The 21,369-nt window shown below is 42.0% G+C and overlaps 1 protein-coding gene across 3 annotated transcripts in view; it reads left to right on the top strand.

Annotated features, from left to right (window-relative positions):
* The window catches only part of vps13d (vacuolar protein sorting 13 homolog D), a 288,043-nt gene that overhangs the window by 259,919 nt on the left and 6,755 nt on the right, over positions 1-21,369 (top strand). For all 3 annotated transcript variants that reach the window (XM_073031774.1, XM_073031775.1, XM_073031776.1), the window contains one exon: positions 19,164-19,295. In XM_073031774.1, coding sequence (XP_072887875.1) covers positions 19,164-19,295 — 132 coding nt within the window. The remainder of the gene's footprint in view (positions 1-19,163; positions 19,296-21,369) is intronic.

Genomic DNA, 21,369 nt, shown 5'->3' on the forward strand with positions numbered 1-21,369 from the left:
CCTTCATACTTTCAAAGTTCTTTTTGATGTATGTCCCTTGCTTCATGCTCTAATAAAGTGCTGTGTGAAAGCATTTCTTCTAATGCTTCCATTCATTAGAGTAACAACCTGAACCTTGTTTCTGATTCATCAAATCTTGAGTTTTACCTTTTGTGAACCTTCTGTAGAAGATTTAATTAAACTCTCATTCTTTATGCATCTTCATTGTTCAAGTAAATAGGATCTAAGCAGCCCACCAAAGATTTTATCCAAATGCTCAATCTGACACTATAAGCTTCTATATACTACACCCTTCCTCCCCATACCTCATTCTCCAGCAGTTTAATTATTTATTCTCTGTCCTCTGGAAGTACTTTTGAAGGCTCTGATTTAGCCTCTGTTGGGACCAAACTCCTGTGAGTTTTGATAACATTAGAGTTACATGACATGGTAGTGTGGAGGTTAATGCATTGCTTCAGAGTTCAATTCCCACCACTGCCTGTAAGGAGTTTTCACATTCTCACCGTAACCACGTGGGTTTCCTCCGAGAGCTCCAGGTTCCTCCCACATTCCAAAGATGTACGGTTAAGGTTAGTGATTTGTGGGCATGCTATGTTGGCACCAGAAGCGTGGCAACACTTGTGGGCTGCCCTGCATAATCCTCACTAATTTGATTTGACACAAACAACACATTTCACTATATGTTTTGCTGTATCTGTGACAAATAAAGCTTAACTTAAAATATTGGTACAGGGCAAAGCTCTATTGCATTACTGCTGCAATCATAATCAAGATACACCCTCAATTACTTTTATACTAGTGTATTATTATTCTGTGGTAGAGTAGATTTCATCATGTACATACAACAGATTACACTGCTCATTTAAGAGTTGAAGCAAGGAAATTATTCGACTGGATAGAATTCTTAGACTCAACACCTTATTACGAAGCAAAACTCAATCTCTGCTATTTCTATGGCTAAAGATTTGCAGCGTAGAAAATATCAAACAGTAGTTTTTTGGGGAATAGATATATAGTCCTAAATGCCAGTGTATTACAGATAAGGTATGTTGTTTGATAAGAACATTTGTTAATTTGAGATTCACCCCTGTAATTCTTTTTATCTATTCCAGTTATGTTTGCATTATGGGGTTTCCACTAAGAAGGGATATACAACCATATTTTGACACGTCATTTGTTCTTTTCCAGTATAAGATTAGAAACTTGGCTTCCTTTTTTTTAATATAAAATTAGCATGTGGCTGTACTTCACAGACCATAGTATCTTGGATTACATCTTTGGACAGCATTATGGTAGATGAAATAGCCCACAACAGCTGTAGATTGATCATAATCAAGGCTAACCCAAGACTAAGGTGAGGAAAATCATCCAAACTTACGGCTTCTGAAATAAAAACGACACGATCAACAATTGAGGCAGCATCTATGAAGCAAATAACAGTTTTAGTTATATTAGATCTAACCAACAGATTGAACTAGCCAGCTATCCAGACAAGCTGGATATTGATATGGAGTTCCAACCAAACTATAAACAATGTTATAGCTGACCATGGGCGGTACAGTAGCGTAGTAGTTAGCATAACCAGTGATTGAAAGATCTAGGTTCAATTCCCCTTACCAGCTAAAAGTAGCTTGTAGGTTCTCCTCATGGTCATGTGGGTTTCCTCTGGGTGCTCTGATTTTACTATATATTTATACAGCAAGGAGCCCAATAAGCCACGCTGCCCAGCAACCTACCTATTTAACGCTAGCCTAATCACAGGACCATTTACAATAACCAGTTAACCTACAAACCTGTACATCTTTGGAATATGTGAGGAAACCTGAGCACTCGGAGGAAACCCACGCGGTCACAAACTCTCTACAAACAGTGCTGAAATTGAACTCTGAACTCCAGCGCCCCAAACTGTAACAATGTTGTGCTAACCACTACCATGGTGCCCACAGTCAGCTTATGTAGGGTTAATAAGTTGTAAGCAGGCTATGCTGGCACCAGCAGCATGGCAGCCCCAGCACATCCACAGATTGTGCTGGTCGTTAATGCAAACCAACACGTTTTACTGAATGTTCGGATGTTTCGAATCACGTGTGACAAATAAAGCTAATCTTTTGGCTGTTGTAAAGCTGAGGAGTTGATTCAGGTTCTAACAATCAATGTTCTGCTGCTGGGCTCAGTAGCAAATCAACTGATGGGAACAAGAGGTTAGATGCATTGGCATTCAATCTCCACTTTAGTGTTCACATTTATATGCACAAATGTGAAGTCAAAAACAAATCCACCAGCAAAAAGAACACAGACAATGGTGAGGGCAATCCAGCCTGTGGTTTTAGATCAATGATCCTTCACTGCAGCTCTGTAAAGTGAAGTTTCTGATCCCTGCCCAGTGGTGTTAGTAGGTAGACCATGACATTGGGGGTGGATCTTTGTCACGAAAAGTTGACCCTTCCCCTCTTTCAGCACAAAACCTGCCTGACTTTCTCAGTCCAGTATTTTAATTTTTTTATTACAATGCCCCTACAATTGATTAGTCTGCTGTGTAACCATTTGAGTAAGATACTGGAACATTATACTTCCCTACAAAGATACTCCTATGTTAAGGTCACCAACTTCACTGGGAAGAGATTGTTTATTTTGCTGATCTTTTCCTACCCTGGACTTTGGAAACTTTGATGCTGTTTGACAGATTTTTCTATTCTATTTGAAAGTTGCTGAATACAGAGCATACCATCTAGATTTATTCCATCATAATTGAGGATGAAACAAAATTATTTTTTAGGGTAGATTATTTAAATTATTTAAGGTGGGTTACTCAAAGAGGAGCAATGGTCAATAATTGTATATTCATCTGATATTAGTCCAGCAAGCACTTAAACAGACTTAGAATCAACAGCTCCTGTAAGTTAATACTTTTGACAGTGTTGCTGGTTCTTGTCTGTCTGGTTTGATTGAGGGCAGAACCTTAACATAACCTTGTCAAGTAACTTGACAGTAATCACCTTCTAAACTTGCTTAAGAAAAATGGCAACCTGTGCAAGATGCCTCATGTTTCTCATAAATTAATTTGCTTCAGAGGGAGAGTAAATTTATTTCAGCTTCTGGCAAAAGTGGTTAAAGCACAGCAAATGAATGTCACAGAATACTATAATACTTTTAAGAAGTGGCTTAAATCATGAGACATTCAATTTAGTTATTGATTTTTGTAATTTTCCTTCCCTCATTTTTGTCAATTGTTTTAATAAAGTGATCGCTTGAGAAGTGAAGTGAAGCTCCAGTATTTCTATTTCCATTAAAAGGACCTTCCTTGCTGTCTTGCCTACCTATACTGGTTCATGATTGATTTTAAATTGAGTTATAGACTAATGTAAATGAGATAGAGGAGTATAGACCAATAAAAATGGGATGGGCCAGCAGTAGAAAATGCAAAGGAACTCTGAACGTTGTGCTGTGGGATTAGCCTATTCACCATATGCCTCTTTTTTTAAAAAAACAGATAAATTTGTTTATAATATGTACATCAATTCCAGCAGAATATTTGCAAAATTTGAATTAAGACGCAACCATCTTTGTTCAGGATGCAGTACAGCTCCTGCAATATGTAACAGTCCCAAAAGGCATCCAGAGAGCCAGTAAACACCTTATGCTCACACTTCAGGCACAGTTATACTTTTGGAAGAAGGACAGGTGGTCAGCTTTGATGAATCCTTCAACGGTCTGCTGCTTGGACCTGTGGACAGCCACTTAGCAAAGTCAGGAGCAGACCACTTTGACCTCCACCCTCACAACCTGGGACCAGATACCTAGAGATCCATAAAAAGGACTGAAGTTAAAAGACCCTTACAGAGATAGACAGGGTGGTGAAGAAGGCATTTGGCATTCTGATCTTCATCACTGTGTGTGGACCAGAAGAGTTAGGATGTCAAAAGTTGCTGGTGAGGCTGCATTTGGAATATTATCTGTAGTTTTGGTCATCCTGTTATAGAAAGGACATTGAAAAAGTTAAAGAAAATTTGCAAGAATGTTCCCAGGACTGAGGGCCTAAGTCATGGGGGGGGGGAGGGGGGAGGAGGTTGTGAAAGCTAAGAATTCATTCCTTGGAATGTGGGAGACTGAGGGGTGACCTTACAGAGGTGTGAAAAATCATTAGAGTGAATGCACTGTCTTTTTCCAAAACAACTAGAGAGCATAGGTTTTAGGTGAGAGGGGAGAATTTAAAAGGGACTCGAGGGGCAATTTCATGCAGAAGTACATGGAACAAAGTGCCAGAGAAAGCAGTTGAGGCAGGCAGCATTTCAAAAGAGATTTGTTTAAGTATATGTAACTTTGGGTCTACTTTGGATAAATTAGATCAGCTGGTTGAGTGGTGTCGCAACAATAGCCTTGCACTCAACGTCAATAAGGCCAAGGAATTGATTGTGGATTTCAGGAAAGGGAAGTCAAGAGATTAGCGGTGAAAAGAATGAGTAGTTTCAAGTTCCTGGGTACTAACATCTCTGAGGGTCTATCCTGGGCCCAATATATTGATGCATTTACAAAGAAGGCATAACAACAGCTTTATTTCATTAGGAATTTAAGGAGAATTGGTTTGTTCCAAAGACACTCTCAAATTTCTACAGATATACTGTGAAGAGCATTCTAACTGGTTATATCACCTTCTAGTATGGAGGGGCCACTGCAAATTACTGGAAAATGTTGCAGAAAGGTGTAAACTCAGTTATCTCCATCATGCGCCAACCTATCTCACACCGTAAGCCGCCTCATCACCTTCTGAAATTCTGGCAACAACAGTTATGTCGTCAGCAAATTTATTGATGGTATTTGAGCTGCGCCAAGCACATAATCGTAGGAGTAGAGAGAGTAGACGCATCCTTGAGGTGTGTCCTTGCAGATAGTCAGTGAGGAGGAAATGTTTCCAGTCTGCACGGATTATGGTCTCCTGGTGAGGAAGTCAAAGATCCAGTTGCAGAGGGAGGTACAGAGGCCCAGTTTTTGGAGCTTGTTGATTTGAAATGAGAGTATGATTGTATTCAACGCTGAACTGTAGTCAGTAAATAGCGGCTTGGTGTATTGTCCAGGTGTCAAAGTCTTCCGGTTTAAAATGGCACTGGTGAAGTATGTCGATGACTTGCTGGCAGCAAACTATTAACTACTTTATTAATCATGCTTTTATTCAAAAATTATTACGACAGTCAGTGGCCTGTAACTTCCCTTTCGGAGTTGAGCTTTTGAACAGCCTGTATAACATCGCATTTTTGAGGTGTGAACAGAAGTCTCAAAAGTGTAGGATAGTTACAGTGTGGTGTGTGTTGGCTGAACTAAGGTGGGGGACCCAGGCCTGAGAGCGGGGATGAGACAGTTTTTGGCCATTGCTGTAGCAGACTTGGAAGGGATTCAAAGCAGCAGAATCAAGGTGGCGGTGCTTGGGCCAGAGAATGAGGAAAAAGCTGATAATTGACCAATTTAAGTGCCAGACCTGAGAGCGTATTGAAATAGCAGGGCCCAGGTCTGAGGGCAGCGAACAACCTGATGTTTGGCCGATTTAAGCACCAGGCCGAATTGAAGCAGTTGGGATTTCAGGATCAGAGATACTCACTCACCAGTCGTACAGTGAGGCTGTGGCTTGTAACTGACGGGCTCCTGGATTGGCCGTGAAGAGCTTCGTGGCTGCAGACTCACTTTTGTGAACTTCAGTTCTGAATGTTATTTGCTGGCTTTTATTGTTTGCACGATTTTTTCTTCTGGACATTGGGTGTTTGGCAGTCTTTTATTGGGTTTTATTGTGTTTCTTTGTTTTGTGTCTGCCCTGTAAGGAGCCAAATCTCAAGGTTGTATATAGTGCACATACTTTGATGATAAATGTGCTTTGAACTTTGATCCAAGGCCGAGTGGAGAGCCAATGAATTTGCATCTGCTTTAGACCTATTATGCAATAGGCATGTTGCAATGGATCCAAGTCCTTGCTTAGGCAGGCGTTGATTCTAGTCATGACCAACCTCTCAAAGCTCTTCATCATGGCAGATGTGAGTCCCATTGGGCAATAGTTGTTAAGGCAGCTTGTCTTGCTCTTCTTCGGCACTGGTATGATTGTTGCTCTATTGAGGTGGCAGTGAGGGATTGAAGATGTCCTTAAACACTTCTAGTTGGTTGGCACAAGTTTTCAAGATTCACCATCAGGGCCTGAGGCTGTGCGAGGGTTCACCCACCTGAAAGATATTCTAAAGTCGGCCTCAGAGACAGAGATCACTGAGTGACTAAATGCTGCAGGGATTTGCACAGGTGTAGTTTTATTTTCCCTTTCAAAGGCGTTGACAAACAAGAATTTCAGCCGGAAATGTTGACTATTTTTTTTTCCCCATGGCTGCTGCCTGGTCTACTGAGTTCCTCCAGCATTTTATGTGTGTTGCTTGGATAAAAGGCATTGAGCTTATCTGGGATTGAATCATCACAGCCATTCGTGATGCTATGTTTAACTTTGTAGGAAATAATAGCCTGCAAACCCTGCCAGAGGTGCATCCAATTCCACCTCTAGCCTCAATTGGTATTGTTTTCCATCCTTTAAATAGCCTTCCATAGGTCATACCTGATCTTCTTGTATAGTTCTGGCTCACTGGTCTTGAATGCTATAGATCTGGCGCTCAGCAGACTACAAATCTCCTGGTTCATCCACAGCTTTTGGTTTGGGTATGTCTGGTGTGCTCTCGAAAGCACACACTCATCCACGCAGGTCATGATGAAGTCTTGAAGTCAGACTTGAAGATGAATCCCTGAATGTTGTCCAGTCTACCAGCTCCAAAGCAGTCCTGAAGCATTCTCCTGCCTCCCTTGACCGTGCCTTCTTTGTCCAAACCACTGATGCTGTGGTCTTTAGTCCCTGTCTAGATGCTGGGAGTAGAAGTACTGCCATATGGTCAGACTTTCCGAAGTGTTGGCGTGGGATGGGTGTGTCCTGATTACGTTGCTCAGCTCCTCCAGTATCCCCCTAATGACGATGATGTAGAAAACTCCCTCCACAGATAAAATGGACAACATTTGATTGCTAGATATTCCAGGTCAGCTGAGCAGACTGCGGTGCTACGTTTGTGCACTGCAATAAGGTAATCATCAAGCATGCTCCACCTTCTTTGCCTTTAAAAGACTCAGTTGTCCTGCCTTTGCAGAGAATTGTGAAGCCATTATGGGGTTAACCAGGGTTTCTGTGAAGCGAAGTACACAGTAGTCTCTGGTGCAGCAATCTTGCTCTGAGTTCTTCAATTTTATTTTCCAATGATTGTACATTCTCCGGTAGGATAATCGAAAGTGGGGGTCTAAAGCCTGTGCATTTCAATCGTACTTGCAGACCAACATGCTATCACTGCTTCCATTTTCTTAAAGGGGAACTGCACTCGCAACCCAAGTCTTCCAAGCAAGGTTCATCAGTATTGAGTATCAATAGATTTTTTAAGTGTTCAGACAATGCTGATTACTGAAGTACCCACAGCTGTGACTGTGGATTTCAGCTGTAGTGGTCCTAAATGGGAATATTTGATGAATCCTATCAGAGCCTCATGCAAACAGTCACCCCATAATGGTGCCATCTTGACCATCTAGGCTTCAAGGACATCTTCAAAAGCTGATGCCTCAAAACTGCTGCATTCATCATTAAGGACCCCCATCACTCAGGATGTGCCCTCTTCTCATTGCTACCATCAAGGAGGAGGTACAGGAGCCTGAAGACACACACTCAACGTTTTAGGAACAGCTACTTGCCCTCCACCATCAGAATGGACAATGAACCCATGAACACTTCCTCACTATTTTTTCTTTGCTCTCTTTTTGCCCTACTTATTTAATTTTTATATATATTTTCTTATTGTAATTTATATTTTTTATTATGTATTGCATTGTACTGCTGCTGCAAAACATCAAATTTCACAACATGTGTTGGTGATATTAAATCTGTTTCTAAAGAGATACAGACCAATTGCAGGTGAGCACTTTGATCAGGATGGACGAGTTGGGCTGAAGGGCCTGTTTCTGTGCTGTATCACTCTGGCTCTGTTAAGTGCAACCAGAACTTGAGGAGAAGCTCCTTCAAATGCCAAAAGTAGGGCTGTAGCCTCTTACATTCCTTTTGTACATGTTAAAGAGGGCTCCTCCAGGTCACAAAAATGGCAGATGAGCTGGGAGTCTGAACAGCTCTGTTCTGTAGAGTGCAACTCTCTCCATCCCTGTTCCTTAATGTATAGGGAAGACCCTCATGGGGGACTCCCCTTGCTGCTGGATGGCTGAAGGGACGGGCATGTCGTGTCCGGACAGCAGACGAGCAAGGAAGTTGGGGAGTATGCAGGAGCAGCGCATACAGGAAACGCCTCCCCACCGCATAGAACGGCATGGAGGGCATTTCTGAGGCAGCTCATGCATTGTAGGACCTGCCTCCGTGGCCTCCTGCTGAACTCGCCTGATTTCCATTTGGAGCAAACAGTCCTTTGGCTGAACTAACAATCACGCAGCCCACAGAATAGGGCTGCTTTACCAGACTAACAAAGGGAGGCCCACGTGTTGCTGGCCAGCCCAGGAATGCTGTGTTTTACTTACTGCTCTCTAAATCCAGCCAGCATGTGGAAAATGGAGAATATGAGCCACACAAGCAATATGAAAGGGAGTATTTGTCCCACTGATTGCAGGCTGGCCTATGGCCAGGGCTGAGGCTGACCGTCAGCTGAACCATGTCGTTAGGCGTGTAGCAGAGCTGAACAGTGGGCAGGAGCCAATGAGTAAGCAGACTTCACCCAAGAGTTTACACACAAAAGAGAATTTGTGTCCTACTTAACCCCCTCACTGCATAAGTAACGCCACAAATAACCCTCGCACTGTTACACTTAATGCTGCTTTAGTGCAATAATCCCCATTGTCCTGTTTTGTAATTGTTTATATCTAACAGGCTTCCCTCATGTCGACAGTTTGCAACCAATGAACATTAAGTAATGTGCTTATTGGATGTCCCCCATTGTTGATGCGAAATGGACTTTATTCTGTTAAGTAAATCACTGATTCTGAGCAGATCAAAGAAACTTTTTGAAGCATCCCATCTCTAGTTGAACCTTTTCTTTCCCTGCATTAAGCTGTTGACATCGGCTCTGCAATCCACTTGCGTGACCTTTTTGAATATCCTCGCAATGCCTAACACCTTTGTGTAAAATTTCATCCCCTGGATTTAACAGACCTGTTCAAGTAACCTAGCATCTCCACTCAAATTACAGACAAAGCAATTTCATAGAAATGATTTAAGTTCACCTAATATCTCCAAACCAGTGACTGGTCAAACAAAATAAATTATAACCATTACTGTCTCATTCTGAATTAAATATAACCTGTAGGTAAACAGTGTTGGACAAAGCAGCCTTCATTTTTTAAACTTGTCACAGTTTAACATACAGATCACAGATCCAAAAAAGATGGTTAGGTATTACATGAATTTTCTCTGCTGCTTATCCTGTGCCTTTGAGGTTGCAAGAGGCAACTAATACAGAACGGTGCTTATCTATTGTACCCAACAATGACAGGAAAACTGTGCGGGAGAGTTTTTGCAATGGAAAAGCCATTGTGATGGGGTCGTTCCACTCTCTCGACCTCGGAAGTCGGGGTCCAGTGATACAAACAAGTGTCATAAACTGGGGTCTTCTTTGATGCAGTGGATGACCATGTCATCTTCTATGCCGTGCCCTTCAATCTCCATGGAGTGTTGCAGTGCTGCCTTCCTAGCCATTGGATCTCACTGTAGTTCGCATCTGCCCAGTCCACTGGAGCTGACTTCATGTTAGGATAGATGTGACCCTATGAGACCGCCAACTAACCTCACCTGGTTTAGCCCAATGTACTGCAATGTAACTACAGTAAGCAATGTACTGGGGTGTGGCCACTGTCGCATGCAAACAGCTACTTGGTGCCACAGGTGAGAGCTGAGTGTCCAGCGGGGACCAAAGGTGAGTGAACTGCCCCAGAATGGACATGACCAGCCCTTTCACCAGAGGTGCCACCCCTCCCTGAGCACCCCATGCACCCCACAGAATAGTCTACAGTTCTTTATATGGCGCCCTTGTCTTTGGTGCCAGACTGGCAAATTTTCTAGACTGTTACATAGTACTCGTATTAATGCAGCACCATACTTGTAATTATTTTTTTAAGATGTTACACAGAAGTATATAAATTTTCCAATGTAAGGGGTAAGTTTAGAGAGCATGGACAATAAATTCCCAGTGAGTTTAGAGGGGGTGTGGGAGCAAAGTGCCAGTAAGTCTCAAACAAACATGGCATTGGGCCCCAGTGGATTTCAGAGAAGTGCAGTAATGGGGCCTCAGTGAGTTTCAAGCAAATGTAGGCAGTGGAGCACACAGTGAGTTTAAAGGGAGCATGAGAAATAGAATCAGGTGAGATAGATGCTGAACCATCAAGGTTTATAAACAATAAGATAGTGACTAGTTTGGCTGTTACCATAATAGAGAAACACTGAAAGATTGTACAGGCCTTTTAAGTAAAAAGGTAAATAAAATTGGAAAGTTCATAAGCCTGGAAAGTTTCTTAAGGAAACAAAATCTCTTGCTGGATAGTGTGAATGGGTTTGCAGTCTGTTTTAATTCAAAATAAAAGAAAAGGTAAAAGTTAAAGAAAAATTAACATCATATTTTATAGGGGAGTATGAAACGAAAATCCTGAAGTTCCCTTAGATCAGAAGTATGAGTTTTTTCCCCTAAAGAAGCCACATAATTAGATAGATACTGTATTGATCCCAAAGGAAATTACAGTGTCACAGTAACATTATAAGTGTATAGATATACAAGTATACAAACATTAGAAGAGAAGTAAGAAAGAATAAAAAATGTTTCTTCAAACAGTCTAACAGGAGGGGATCATCACTTCCTCGGCTATAGGTTAACTCATTATAGAGCCTAATGGCCGAGGGCAAGAATTACCTCATATAGCGCTCTTTGGAGCGGCACATTTGTCTTAGTCTATACTAAAAGTGCTCTTCTTTTCAGCCAAGGTGGCCTGCAGAGTGTGAGAAACATTGCTTAGAATTGCCAGGATTTTCCATAGGGTCCTTTGTGCTACCACAGCTTCCAGTGTGTCTAGTTTGACTCCTATAACATAGTCAGCCTTTCCAATCAGTTTATTGAGCCTGTTGGCATGATCCATGTTGAGGCCATTGCCCCAGCTCACCACTGTATAGAAGACTGTACTGGCAACAACAGACTGGTAGAACATGTGAACGGGAGGCCTGAATATTCCAAAGAGCCATAGTCTCCTTAGGAAGTGGAGGCGACTCTGGCCCTCCTTGTACGCACCCTGTGCTGGTACTCCACTCAAGTCTGTCATCCGGGTGCACCCCCGATACTTGTAGGTCCTCACCACATCCACGTCCTCACCATCAATGGTAACGGAGCAGTGCAGGCTTAGTCTTCCTAAAGTCCATCACCATCTCCTTTGTCTTACTGATGTTGAGCTGCAGATGATTAAGCTTGCACCATTTGACAAAGTCCTCCACCAGGACTCTGTATTCATCCTCCTGTCCTCCCTTTATACACCCAACTATTGCTGAGTCATCAGAGAACTTAGTGTTGTTTCTAAAGTCCGAGGTATACAGGGTAAACAGGAGGGAGCCAATGCGTTCCCTGTGGGGCCCCAGTGCTGCTTATAGCCATGTCTGACACACAGCTCTGAAGCTGCACGAACTGTGGTCTGCCAGCCAGGTAGTCCATTATCCAGGTTATTAAGGAAGTGCCAACCTGCATTGAACGGAGCTTTCCCCCCCAACAATTGGGGCTGTATGGTATTGAGGCACTTGAGAAATCGAAAATCATGACCCTCACAGTGCTGCCCTGCTTATCCAAATGGAAGTAGGCTCTGTTTAGCAGGTAGATGACAGCATTGTTGACTCCAATGTGCTCCTGTTAGGCAAACAGATCTAGGGCTGATCTGGCCAGGGGTCAGAGGCGAGCCAGGACCAGCCTTTCTAGGGTCTTCATGATGTGTGAGGTCAGGGTCACTGGACGATAGTCATTCAAGGCTTTTGATTGGCCCTTCTTGGGTACTGGGACCACAGATGATGCTTTCCACACAGTCGGGACCCTTTCCAGGCTGAGACACAGACTGAAAAATGCGCTGAAGAACTCCACACAGCTGCTCAGCACACTCCTTCAGGACCCTGGGGTCCACACCAACTGGTCCCAATGCTTTGCTGTGTCTGAGTTTCCCCAGAGCCCATTTCACTTGCTTGGTAGTGAAGGTGAGTCCATGATGACTGGGCAGTTGGTGGAAAGTGGGGGCTGTAGGAGGTGAAGATCGGGACGATAGCAACAGTATGTGAAGGTGTGGATGATAGAATCAGGGCAAGGAAGTTATGTAGGCAGTGGTAGCCTGTATTCATCCACATTCTAAACTGGAGGGAAGGCTTTGGTGCTGAGGGAGCATGGGGTGCCTCTGCACCTGGACTGGTGTGCTGAGGTGGGGGGAGGGTGTTAAAAGGAGGGTAATAGTCAAACCTATTGATGAACTGGTTTAATTCATTAGCCCATTCACAGCTGCATTCTGTGGCTCCGCAGCTAAGCTGATTGAAGCCAGTGATGTTCTTCATGCCTCTCCACACCTCCTCTGTGCTACTCTGCCCGAGCTTGTTTTTCAGCTCTCCTCTATTCCACTTTAGCCACCTTGACCTTCTCCTTTGGCTCTCTCTGCACGTTTCAATTCCTCCCTGTCTCCTGATCTAAAGGCTCTCATTTTGTGGTTTGAGAAGAGCCTTTAGACTGGTGACCCATGGTTTGTTAGGGAAACAGTGAACAGTCCTTGATGGTATTATAGTGTCCACACAGAAATTGATGTAGCCAGTGATGCAATTGGTAAGTCCATTAACGACCTCTCCATATGGTTCATACAGCAAATTAAAATGTATTTGAGGGCCTGCAGCTGCAAATAGATAAATTTGGCTTAAAACAAATGTCAGTATCATTGTCTCAAGGGTGCAAATAAATTTACATTGATTTATATGCAATTCAAATTGCTAATAGGCACAGGCCAAAATGTTTTGATTTAAACTTTATCCATTAATCAGGCCTACAACCCAGACTTTGCCAGTCTCTCAACTGTGAAACTCTTTAACACTGCAGGCTGGCACTGCAAGAAGTATGCACATGATTACAGTGGAGAGGCCTGGATTTCAGCGTCTGAATGGCCAGAGGTTAGCAGACATACATATACCTCAGACCATGTACTGAACAATGAAAGGTTCATACCTGGAAATTAAGAGCTAGTGCACAACACCAAATGCACTGAGTGGTAGCCTTAGCATTTTGAACTCTGCCTTGTAAAATTTGTCCATTAACTTCAGATAAATGATTGATGGAAGCATAGTGCTGCACACTAGTAGTGCTTCTCAGTAGTGTTATATTGCCTTTCGTAATCTCAGGATTCCGAAAGCACCTTAAAGAGGATGAGCTACTTTTTAATTCTAATGCAGGCACACATTACAGCCAGACTGTGTATCCATCAGGAGATAAATAATCCGGTAACTTGTTTGAGTGGTGTGGTTGAGAAATAAATGTTAGCCACTGGATGTGAACTCATTCTCTTCAAACTAAAATTGTATTATGCCATGGGATCTTTTACCTCAAACTTAGAACTAAAGTTTAAGAATTAAATCCTTCAAGAGTTAATTATATGTAGGTCCAGTAAGATAGTTAAAATGGCTGAAGTGGTAATTCAAAAGTCTGGACTGATAATCTAGATACTCGAGTTCAAATAGCATCAGGACAGATAGGGAATTTAAATGATTACATCAGAGGCGTTCTCTTCCTTCAAAGAGCAAAGTTTCTCTCCCTTCACTGTTGATGCTGTCCTCACCCCCATCTCCTCTATTTCCTGAACATCTGCGCTCACCCCATCTTCCCGCCACCTCACCAGTGATGGAGTTCCTCTCGTCCTTACCTACCACTCCACCAGTCTCAGCAACTTCCTGCCATTACCAAAGAGATACTACAGTTAAACGTATTTTTACCTCCCCACCAACCCCTCTAGCTTTCTGCAGGGATCGCTGCCTCCCCGTTAATTTCTCTCCCAGCACTTATCCCTGCAAGCGGCCTAAGTGCTACACCTGCCCATACACCACCTCCCTCACCTCCATGGAGGGCCCCAAACAGTCCTTCCAGATGAGGCAACACTTCACCTGAGAACCTGTTAGGGTTGTCTATAGTGTCCGGTGCTCCCAGTGTGGCTTCCTCTACATTGGTGAGACCTGTTGTAAATTGGAGGACCACTTTGTTGAGCACCTGCACTCCATCTGCCAAAAGCAAAAGTTCCTAGTGGCCAAACATTTTAATTCCAATCCAGTTCCTATTCCCATTCTGACATGCCGGTCCATGGCATCCTGTTGTGCCAGAATGAGGCCACCCTCAGGGTGGAGGAACAATACCTTATATTCCATCTGGGTAGCCTCCAACCTGATGGTATGAATATCAATTTCTCCTTTCAATTTAAATATATATCCTTCCTCCATTCCCCACTCTGACCTTTTACCTCTTCTCACCTTCCCCCATGTCCCTTCCTTCCCTTTCTCCTATGATCCATTCTCCTGTCCTATCAGATTCCTCCTTCTCCACCCGTTTACCTTTCCTACCCACCTGGTTTCACCTATCACCTTCCAGCTATCCCCCTTCCCCTTCCTCCACCTTTTTGTTCTGGTGTATTTCCCCTTCCTTTTCAGTCTTGAAGAAGAGTCTCAGCCCAAGACGTCGACTGTTTATTCATTTCCATAGATGCTGCCTGACTAGCTGAGTTCCTCCAGCATCTTGTGTGTGTTGCTCTGGATTTCCTTTTTTAATAAAAAGCTGGCTTCACTGATAGTGACTAGGAAACCATGAAATTCTCATTAAAATTTCAATTGGGTCACTAATGCCTTTAGGAAAAGAAGTCTGCCGCCCTTAACTCAGTCTGATGTCTGTGTAACTCCAAACCAATAAAGTGGAGGGTTCTTGGCTATTCTCTGAACCAGCCACGCTGCTGGAAGATGAGTCATTATCCACTTATCAACACATCCTGGTATGGACAATACAGTCAGTGATGCCTGTATCTTATGAGTGAACAAGTTAAAGGATACAGGCTCCGGAATTGCATGGATTTGATGGTGTTTGTGTCCTTTTTGTGTTTATATTCTATAACCAGTGATACCTCTGCATTTTTATCTGAAAAGATATGCTATTATTTATATAGCATTGTCTCTAATGAATCATTCCTTATGACCAAAGGTCACGTCTGATATTAAGAGTTCAGGCACCCAACTGGCTGATACTGAATTTGATGCATGACTGGGTGCTTGGGTTCAGAGCCCAAAGCAGTTCTACCATGCTGAATTGCATGCATTTGTAGGTTTTAAACTAAAAATGGAAGACTTACATATGCCACCTTGATTGTTAACCCTAGAAAGTGCTAGCTCCTACACTGAGACCCATGTGTTCTCATACAAAGCTTTACAGTACTCAGCCTTTCAGAAAATCAATAAGGCATTTGTTCTTATATCTCATCAGTCTTTCAACATGTCTGTCCAGCTGCTCCTGTTCCAGCCCACAGCTGCGACTGTTAGACTTAAAACTATAAACTCCCTTCACTCTGAATTGTAACAGAGGTGTTTGACTTCACTTTTCCTTCTGACGTTCCAGCTAAATCAGCCTCAGAATTTCCAAGATGTCAGGGAGCGCTGCCAACATGTGGAGGTTAACCCCTCAAATACAAAATTAACCTCTGTACATGATCTTGTAACTTCATACACGTCTGGCAGGAGAACAGCTCTAGACGGTCCAATGCAATGTTTAAAAACAGACCCAAGTAAGATGTTCTCACTACTCTGATCCAGCCGGGTTGAGCAAATGTGACAACCCTTAATATGAGATCCACATTCTGTTCCCCACTCCAGAGAAACTATTGAAGAGAGAGTGATGATGGGAATTGAAATGCAAATCTCAGAAGAAAATAAGGACCGATTTCCTTTGGGTGATAGTTTAAATTCTTATAAAGACTTGAATTAAAAATAAAACTAATTACTTAAAAAAACTCAGCTGTCTTTTCTCCTTAAGCATTTCATTTTTTTAAACAGAGTGATTTCCTTTTATACTGTAAAAGGAATTTTTATTTCCTTTTTTAAAAACTTTTATTTACTTATTATTTATTCCCCTTGGTTACTATTTGCTTTATGTCCATCTCTTTTTTCTAAATTCTGATTTTGGTGTTTTATCCCTTTTTATACTTCCTTTGCCTTTTCTGCTTTTCTGTTATTTATCTCTGTCCCCTTCCTCTTTTTTCAATGTCAATGACTTTTTGCAGTTGTTTTCTTTCTAGTTCACAGAATCAAAGAGAGGTTGCAGCATGGAAGGGGGCATTCAGTATGCTGAGTCTCTATATAGCAGCTCTATCCAATCCTACTCTCCTCACTCCTGCAGATTATCTTCATACTTAACGCAGCTTCCCTGTGAGCCCTACAATTGAATCTGCCTCCACTTGCATGCCAGGCTGGACATCGCAGAGCTTAACTACTTGCAGATGACATGGGAAACAGATGTCTCAGTGGTGAAAGTTTCTGTCTATCTGCTCTGCTTAGACCCTTCGTGACTTTAAAATATCTCTACCAGAGCTCCTCTCAACCTTCTCTGTTCCAGCTAGAACAGGTCCTGCTTCTCTATTCTGTTCACAAAAATAAAGTCTCCAGTCTTTGGAAACATTCTAGTAAGTTTCTTCTGCCTCCATTTCTTTCTTGCTCTTGCACCTTGTTTGCCACCTTTTTATAAAGCCATACAATACTTTGGCTATTTGCTCAACTTACCATGCTGTTCTCTGCAAGCTAAGCTCGTATACTCCCAGATCTCTCTGTATTTCTGGTTTATATTGGTTCTCCTACCAAGTTCAACGCTTAGCATTTTTTTCTGTTATATTTCATATGTCATTCCACCAACTTGCCTGTTTCTTCCTGAAGTCCATTATAATCATCCACATAGTTCACTTTGTGACTAGTAGTACAGTGAGAGAAGTTAGGCACAGCAGCTTATTGACCTTCCATAAACATTAATGAAAATGGTAAAATAGGAGTAGATGAATATTTGACAACCAATTAAAAGAAACCTAATTTCAATGAAAAGTGGGAATTGAGCTATATATTTAAAAATATGATTCTGAATAATAAGTGCAAGCAGTAAATATTGTAGTAAATATATTAAGGGAAAGGTCTTGATAATGAAAGAGCAAACACGAGGAAATCTGCAGATGCTGGAAATTCAAACAACACACAAAATGCTGGCAGAACACAGCAGGCCAGGCAGCATCTATAGGGAGAAGCGATGTCGACGTTTCGGGCCGAGACCCTTCGTCAGGACTAACCGAAAGGAAAGATAGTAAGAGATTTGAAAGTAGAGGGGGGAGGGGGAAATGCAAAATGATAGGAGTAGACCAGAGGGGGTGGGATGAAGCTAAGAGCTGGAAAGGTGATTGGCAAAAGTGATACAGAGCTGGATAAGGGAAAGGATCATGGGACGGGAGGCCTCTGGAGAAAGAAGGGGGGAGGGGAAGCACCAGAGGGAGATGGAGAACAGGCAAACAACTAAATATGTCAGGGATGGGGTAAAAAGGGGAGGAGGGGCATTAACGGAAGTTAGAGAAGTCAATGTTCATGCCATCAGGTTGGAGGCTACCCAGCCAGTATATAAGGTGTTTCTCCAACCTGAGTTTGGATTCATTTTGACAATAGTGGAGGCCATGGATAGACATATCAGAATGGGAATGGGACGTGGAATTAAAAGGTGTGGCCACTGGGAGATCCTGCTTTCTCTGGCAGACTGAGCGTAGGTGTTCAGCGAAACGGTCGTGGAAACGGTCCACAAAACCGTTTCGTGGAACACCTACGCTCGGTCTGCCAGAAAAAGCAGGATCTCCCAGTGGCCACACATTTTAATTCCACGTCCCATTCCCATTCTGATATGTCTAGCCTCCTCTATTGTCAAAATGAATCTAAACTCAGGTTGGAGGAACAACACCTTATAGCCTCCAACCTGATGGCATGAACATTGACTTCTCTAACTTCCGTTAATGCCCCTCCTCCCCTTCTTACCCCATCCCTGACATATTTAGTTGTTTGCCTGTTCTCCATCTCCCTCTGGTGCTTCCCCTCCCCCTTTCTTTCTCCTGAGGCCTCCCATCCCATGATCCTTTCCCTTCTCCAGCTCTGTATCACTTTTGCCAATCACCTTTCCAGCTCTTAGCTTCATCCCACCCCCTCCGGTCTACTCCTATCATTTTGCATTTCCCCCTCCCCCCTCTACTTTCAAATCTCTTACTATCTTTCCTTTCGGTTAGTCCTGACGAAGGGTCTCGGCCCGAAACGTCGACATCACTTCTCCCTATAGATGCTGCCTAGCCTGCTGTGTTCTACCAGCATTTTTGTGTGATAATGAAAGATGTGGGTATAGGATAGGAGCAGCTTTTCAGAATAATTGAACATGTATAAGTGATGATATAATGGATAAATAACACAATGGTAGATTGTGAGTATTCAATTCAAATGTGATTTCTGTGTTTCTATAAGAGAACTTCGTTAGGCAACAGCACCTCTCTCATCTGGTAAACAGATAAAAGAATGTATCTTGATGCATTTTGCTCACTGGGTTTTACCCCAAAATTTTAAATTCTATTCCCTCATCTTAACTGATTACGTGCTGCAATTTTTCCCTGTTTTCTGTGATTTTATTGCTTTTTTTCTGCTCTGAGACTGTCAATCATTAATATTAAGAAAGACCAGTAGAGTCTGTCTGTGGTGGAATGAGGGGAGTTACTGATAATGAGAAGACAGGGTTTGACAAAGGGACAGAAATAACTCCTGGATAAGATACATTTGCGTGCTATGTAATCATGTACCCTCTGACTAATCCCCATATTCTTAATTGTGGATTTTAGTAGAATTATGTACATTATGAATTGCAGAAAGCCACACATGAAGTCAAGCTGTGTAATACAGAACATCCATACATACATGTTATGTTCCAGATTGTTGAGCAGCTAACTCTCAATGAACACTACAATCTTGGTCAGTGACTGGATAAGATCTGTCTATGCTGCCATAAACAATGTCATAACTATCTTTTGATTTATGTTTCAAACAGAATGCTTAACCAGAGAATTCGAAAGCCACGTTGTTGCATTGGTCCCCACGGTCTACTACCCCACTACTCAGAGAAGCAAGCAGAAGGGCAGGAGCAGCTTTTCAGAGTGACTGACAACATTCAGGCTGAATTGTAAGTTATCCTCATTTTTCCTGTTGCTTAAGTGATGTTATTTTTTCTTGGACACCATAATAAATTTGAAAATCAAAGAATTGCAGGTGCTGGGAATTTGAAACAAAAGAACAGGAAATGCTGCAAACTCTCAGCTCGTCGTGCATCCTCTGTAAAAATAGAAATTGAATTAATGTTTCAGATCTGAGACCCTTCAAGAATTGGGAGAGGGAGAAAGTAAGTTGTAAATTGTAGATAGTGATTAGGGTGCAGAATGGTTAGGACAAAGGCAGTATGCTGGGGTCAGGATTGCTAGAATGATCTGGAGACACAAGATGCTGGAATCCAGCAAACCACACAAAGCACTTAAGGAAGACAGTAGGTTGGGCAGCATCTATAGAAGGAAATAGATAGTCAACATTTTGGGTCAAGACCCTTCATCTCAACTGGGGAAAAAAGAGGGGAGCTAACCATATGTTAAGCTGGAACCTGCTCCACCACTTACCACATGTGGGATGCAGGTGTGGAGAGAATGTATATCCAGGGTAAAAGAGAACTGGCCGGAATCAAGAAATTAGAAACTGTCAGAATAGTAAAAGACTTCATCGCTATGACAATCTTGACCCCACCCTATCAGAGATATTCCCTTTGTCTTAATCATCCCCACCCTAATTCTCTGCAAGTTAAAACTAAATTGTTTTTTTTATTGGGTCATCCTGGTAAAGGTTCATCAATGTCATACTTTAACTCAGTTTCTCTCACTACAGAGGGTACTTGGTCTGCCTAGTATCTACAACACTTTCTGCCTTTAACCCATCATGAACTTATTCATCTATTATTGCATTAATACAGTAATCTTGCACAAAACCATTTCATATTGCATGAAGAGATCAGTTTAGATAAGTATTTTCTTTCCTTTTCCTTGTTACTTTGTATATATCCAGAAGTTGAGACTGTTGTCTTAGTAATTGGGAAAAAATGTTGTCATTTAAATGACTGAGTCGTACTCCTGTAGAAAATCCTACGTTCAACAACTGAGGCCACAAGAATAGACCACAAGGCCCCTGCACAATGGAGGAAAATAATTTGATTCTGAGTGTTGTGTAATAACTGCAGTTGGAATATATGTGCAAGAAATTGGATTAAAGTAGATTTTTTTGTGTCTGTTATTGGCAGAGAAGGCATTTATTTCCTGACTCTAGTTGCCCAATAGAACCTGGTGGTGATCTGCTTTTTTTTGGAACTGCTGCAGTCCTGCTAGCAAAAGTACTTCCATAGTGCTATTGGTTATTCAAAGACTTAGATCCATAAACAGAAATGGAAAAACATGTGTTTCCAATACTGGACTGGAATTACATGTGATTGTGTCCCAAGTGCTTGTTGACCATGTTCTTCATGCTAAATCCTCATATGGAATGGAAAGAATGGATTAATCTTGATATTGTGTAATTTATATAAAAATATATTGTCATCTCCTACAGAATGGTTCTCTGTAGAATACAAATATATTTGCTAAAATAATTACTAAAATGAATACCTTCTGTAAAATGTCAGTTTATAAACATATTAAAGTGCAAAGACAATTGAAATGAATTTTTTTAGAAGTCTTTGATTGTAAGTCTATTACAGTTTGGGAAAAATGAGAAAACCACTTGTTTTTTCAGTGCATGCAACTCTTCCAGTTATTTTTGGCATGATTTCACTCCATGATGAATCATCTGACATTTTTTTCTGATGTCTAATTACTTATTAAACAAATAAAATGGACAGAGCTCGTTTGAATGACTTTTTAATCTGTTTACCTGAGTCTATTGCCTGAGTTTTGTGCCTTTCCTGCAAAAAAAGCAATAGTGTTTATACAGGCCCTTTAATGTAAAAAATCAGCCTAAGATTCTTCACAGGGGCACTTCATAGAAAAAGAGGCTAAACCACATTTGGATGGATGATCAAAAGGTTGGTCAAAGAGTTAGGTTCTAGTAGCAAGTTAAAGGGAAGTTGAGAGAAATGGGATCTCAGAGCTTGAGGCAATGGTAGCTCAAATGAGCAGTTGCATTCTCACACTAGCAAGAGGTCAGATTAGAGCCAATATCACACA

The sequence above is a fragment of the Hemitrygon akajei genome, chromosome 29 (genome assembly GCF_048418815.1).
Source record: "Hemitrygon akajei chromosome 29, sHemAka1.3, whole genome shotgun sequence".
In the NCBI taxonomy this organism is placed as follows: domain Eukaryota; kingdom Metazoa; phylum Chordata; class Chondrichthyes; order Myliobatiformes; family Dasyatidae; genus Hemitrygon; species Hemitrygon akajei.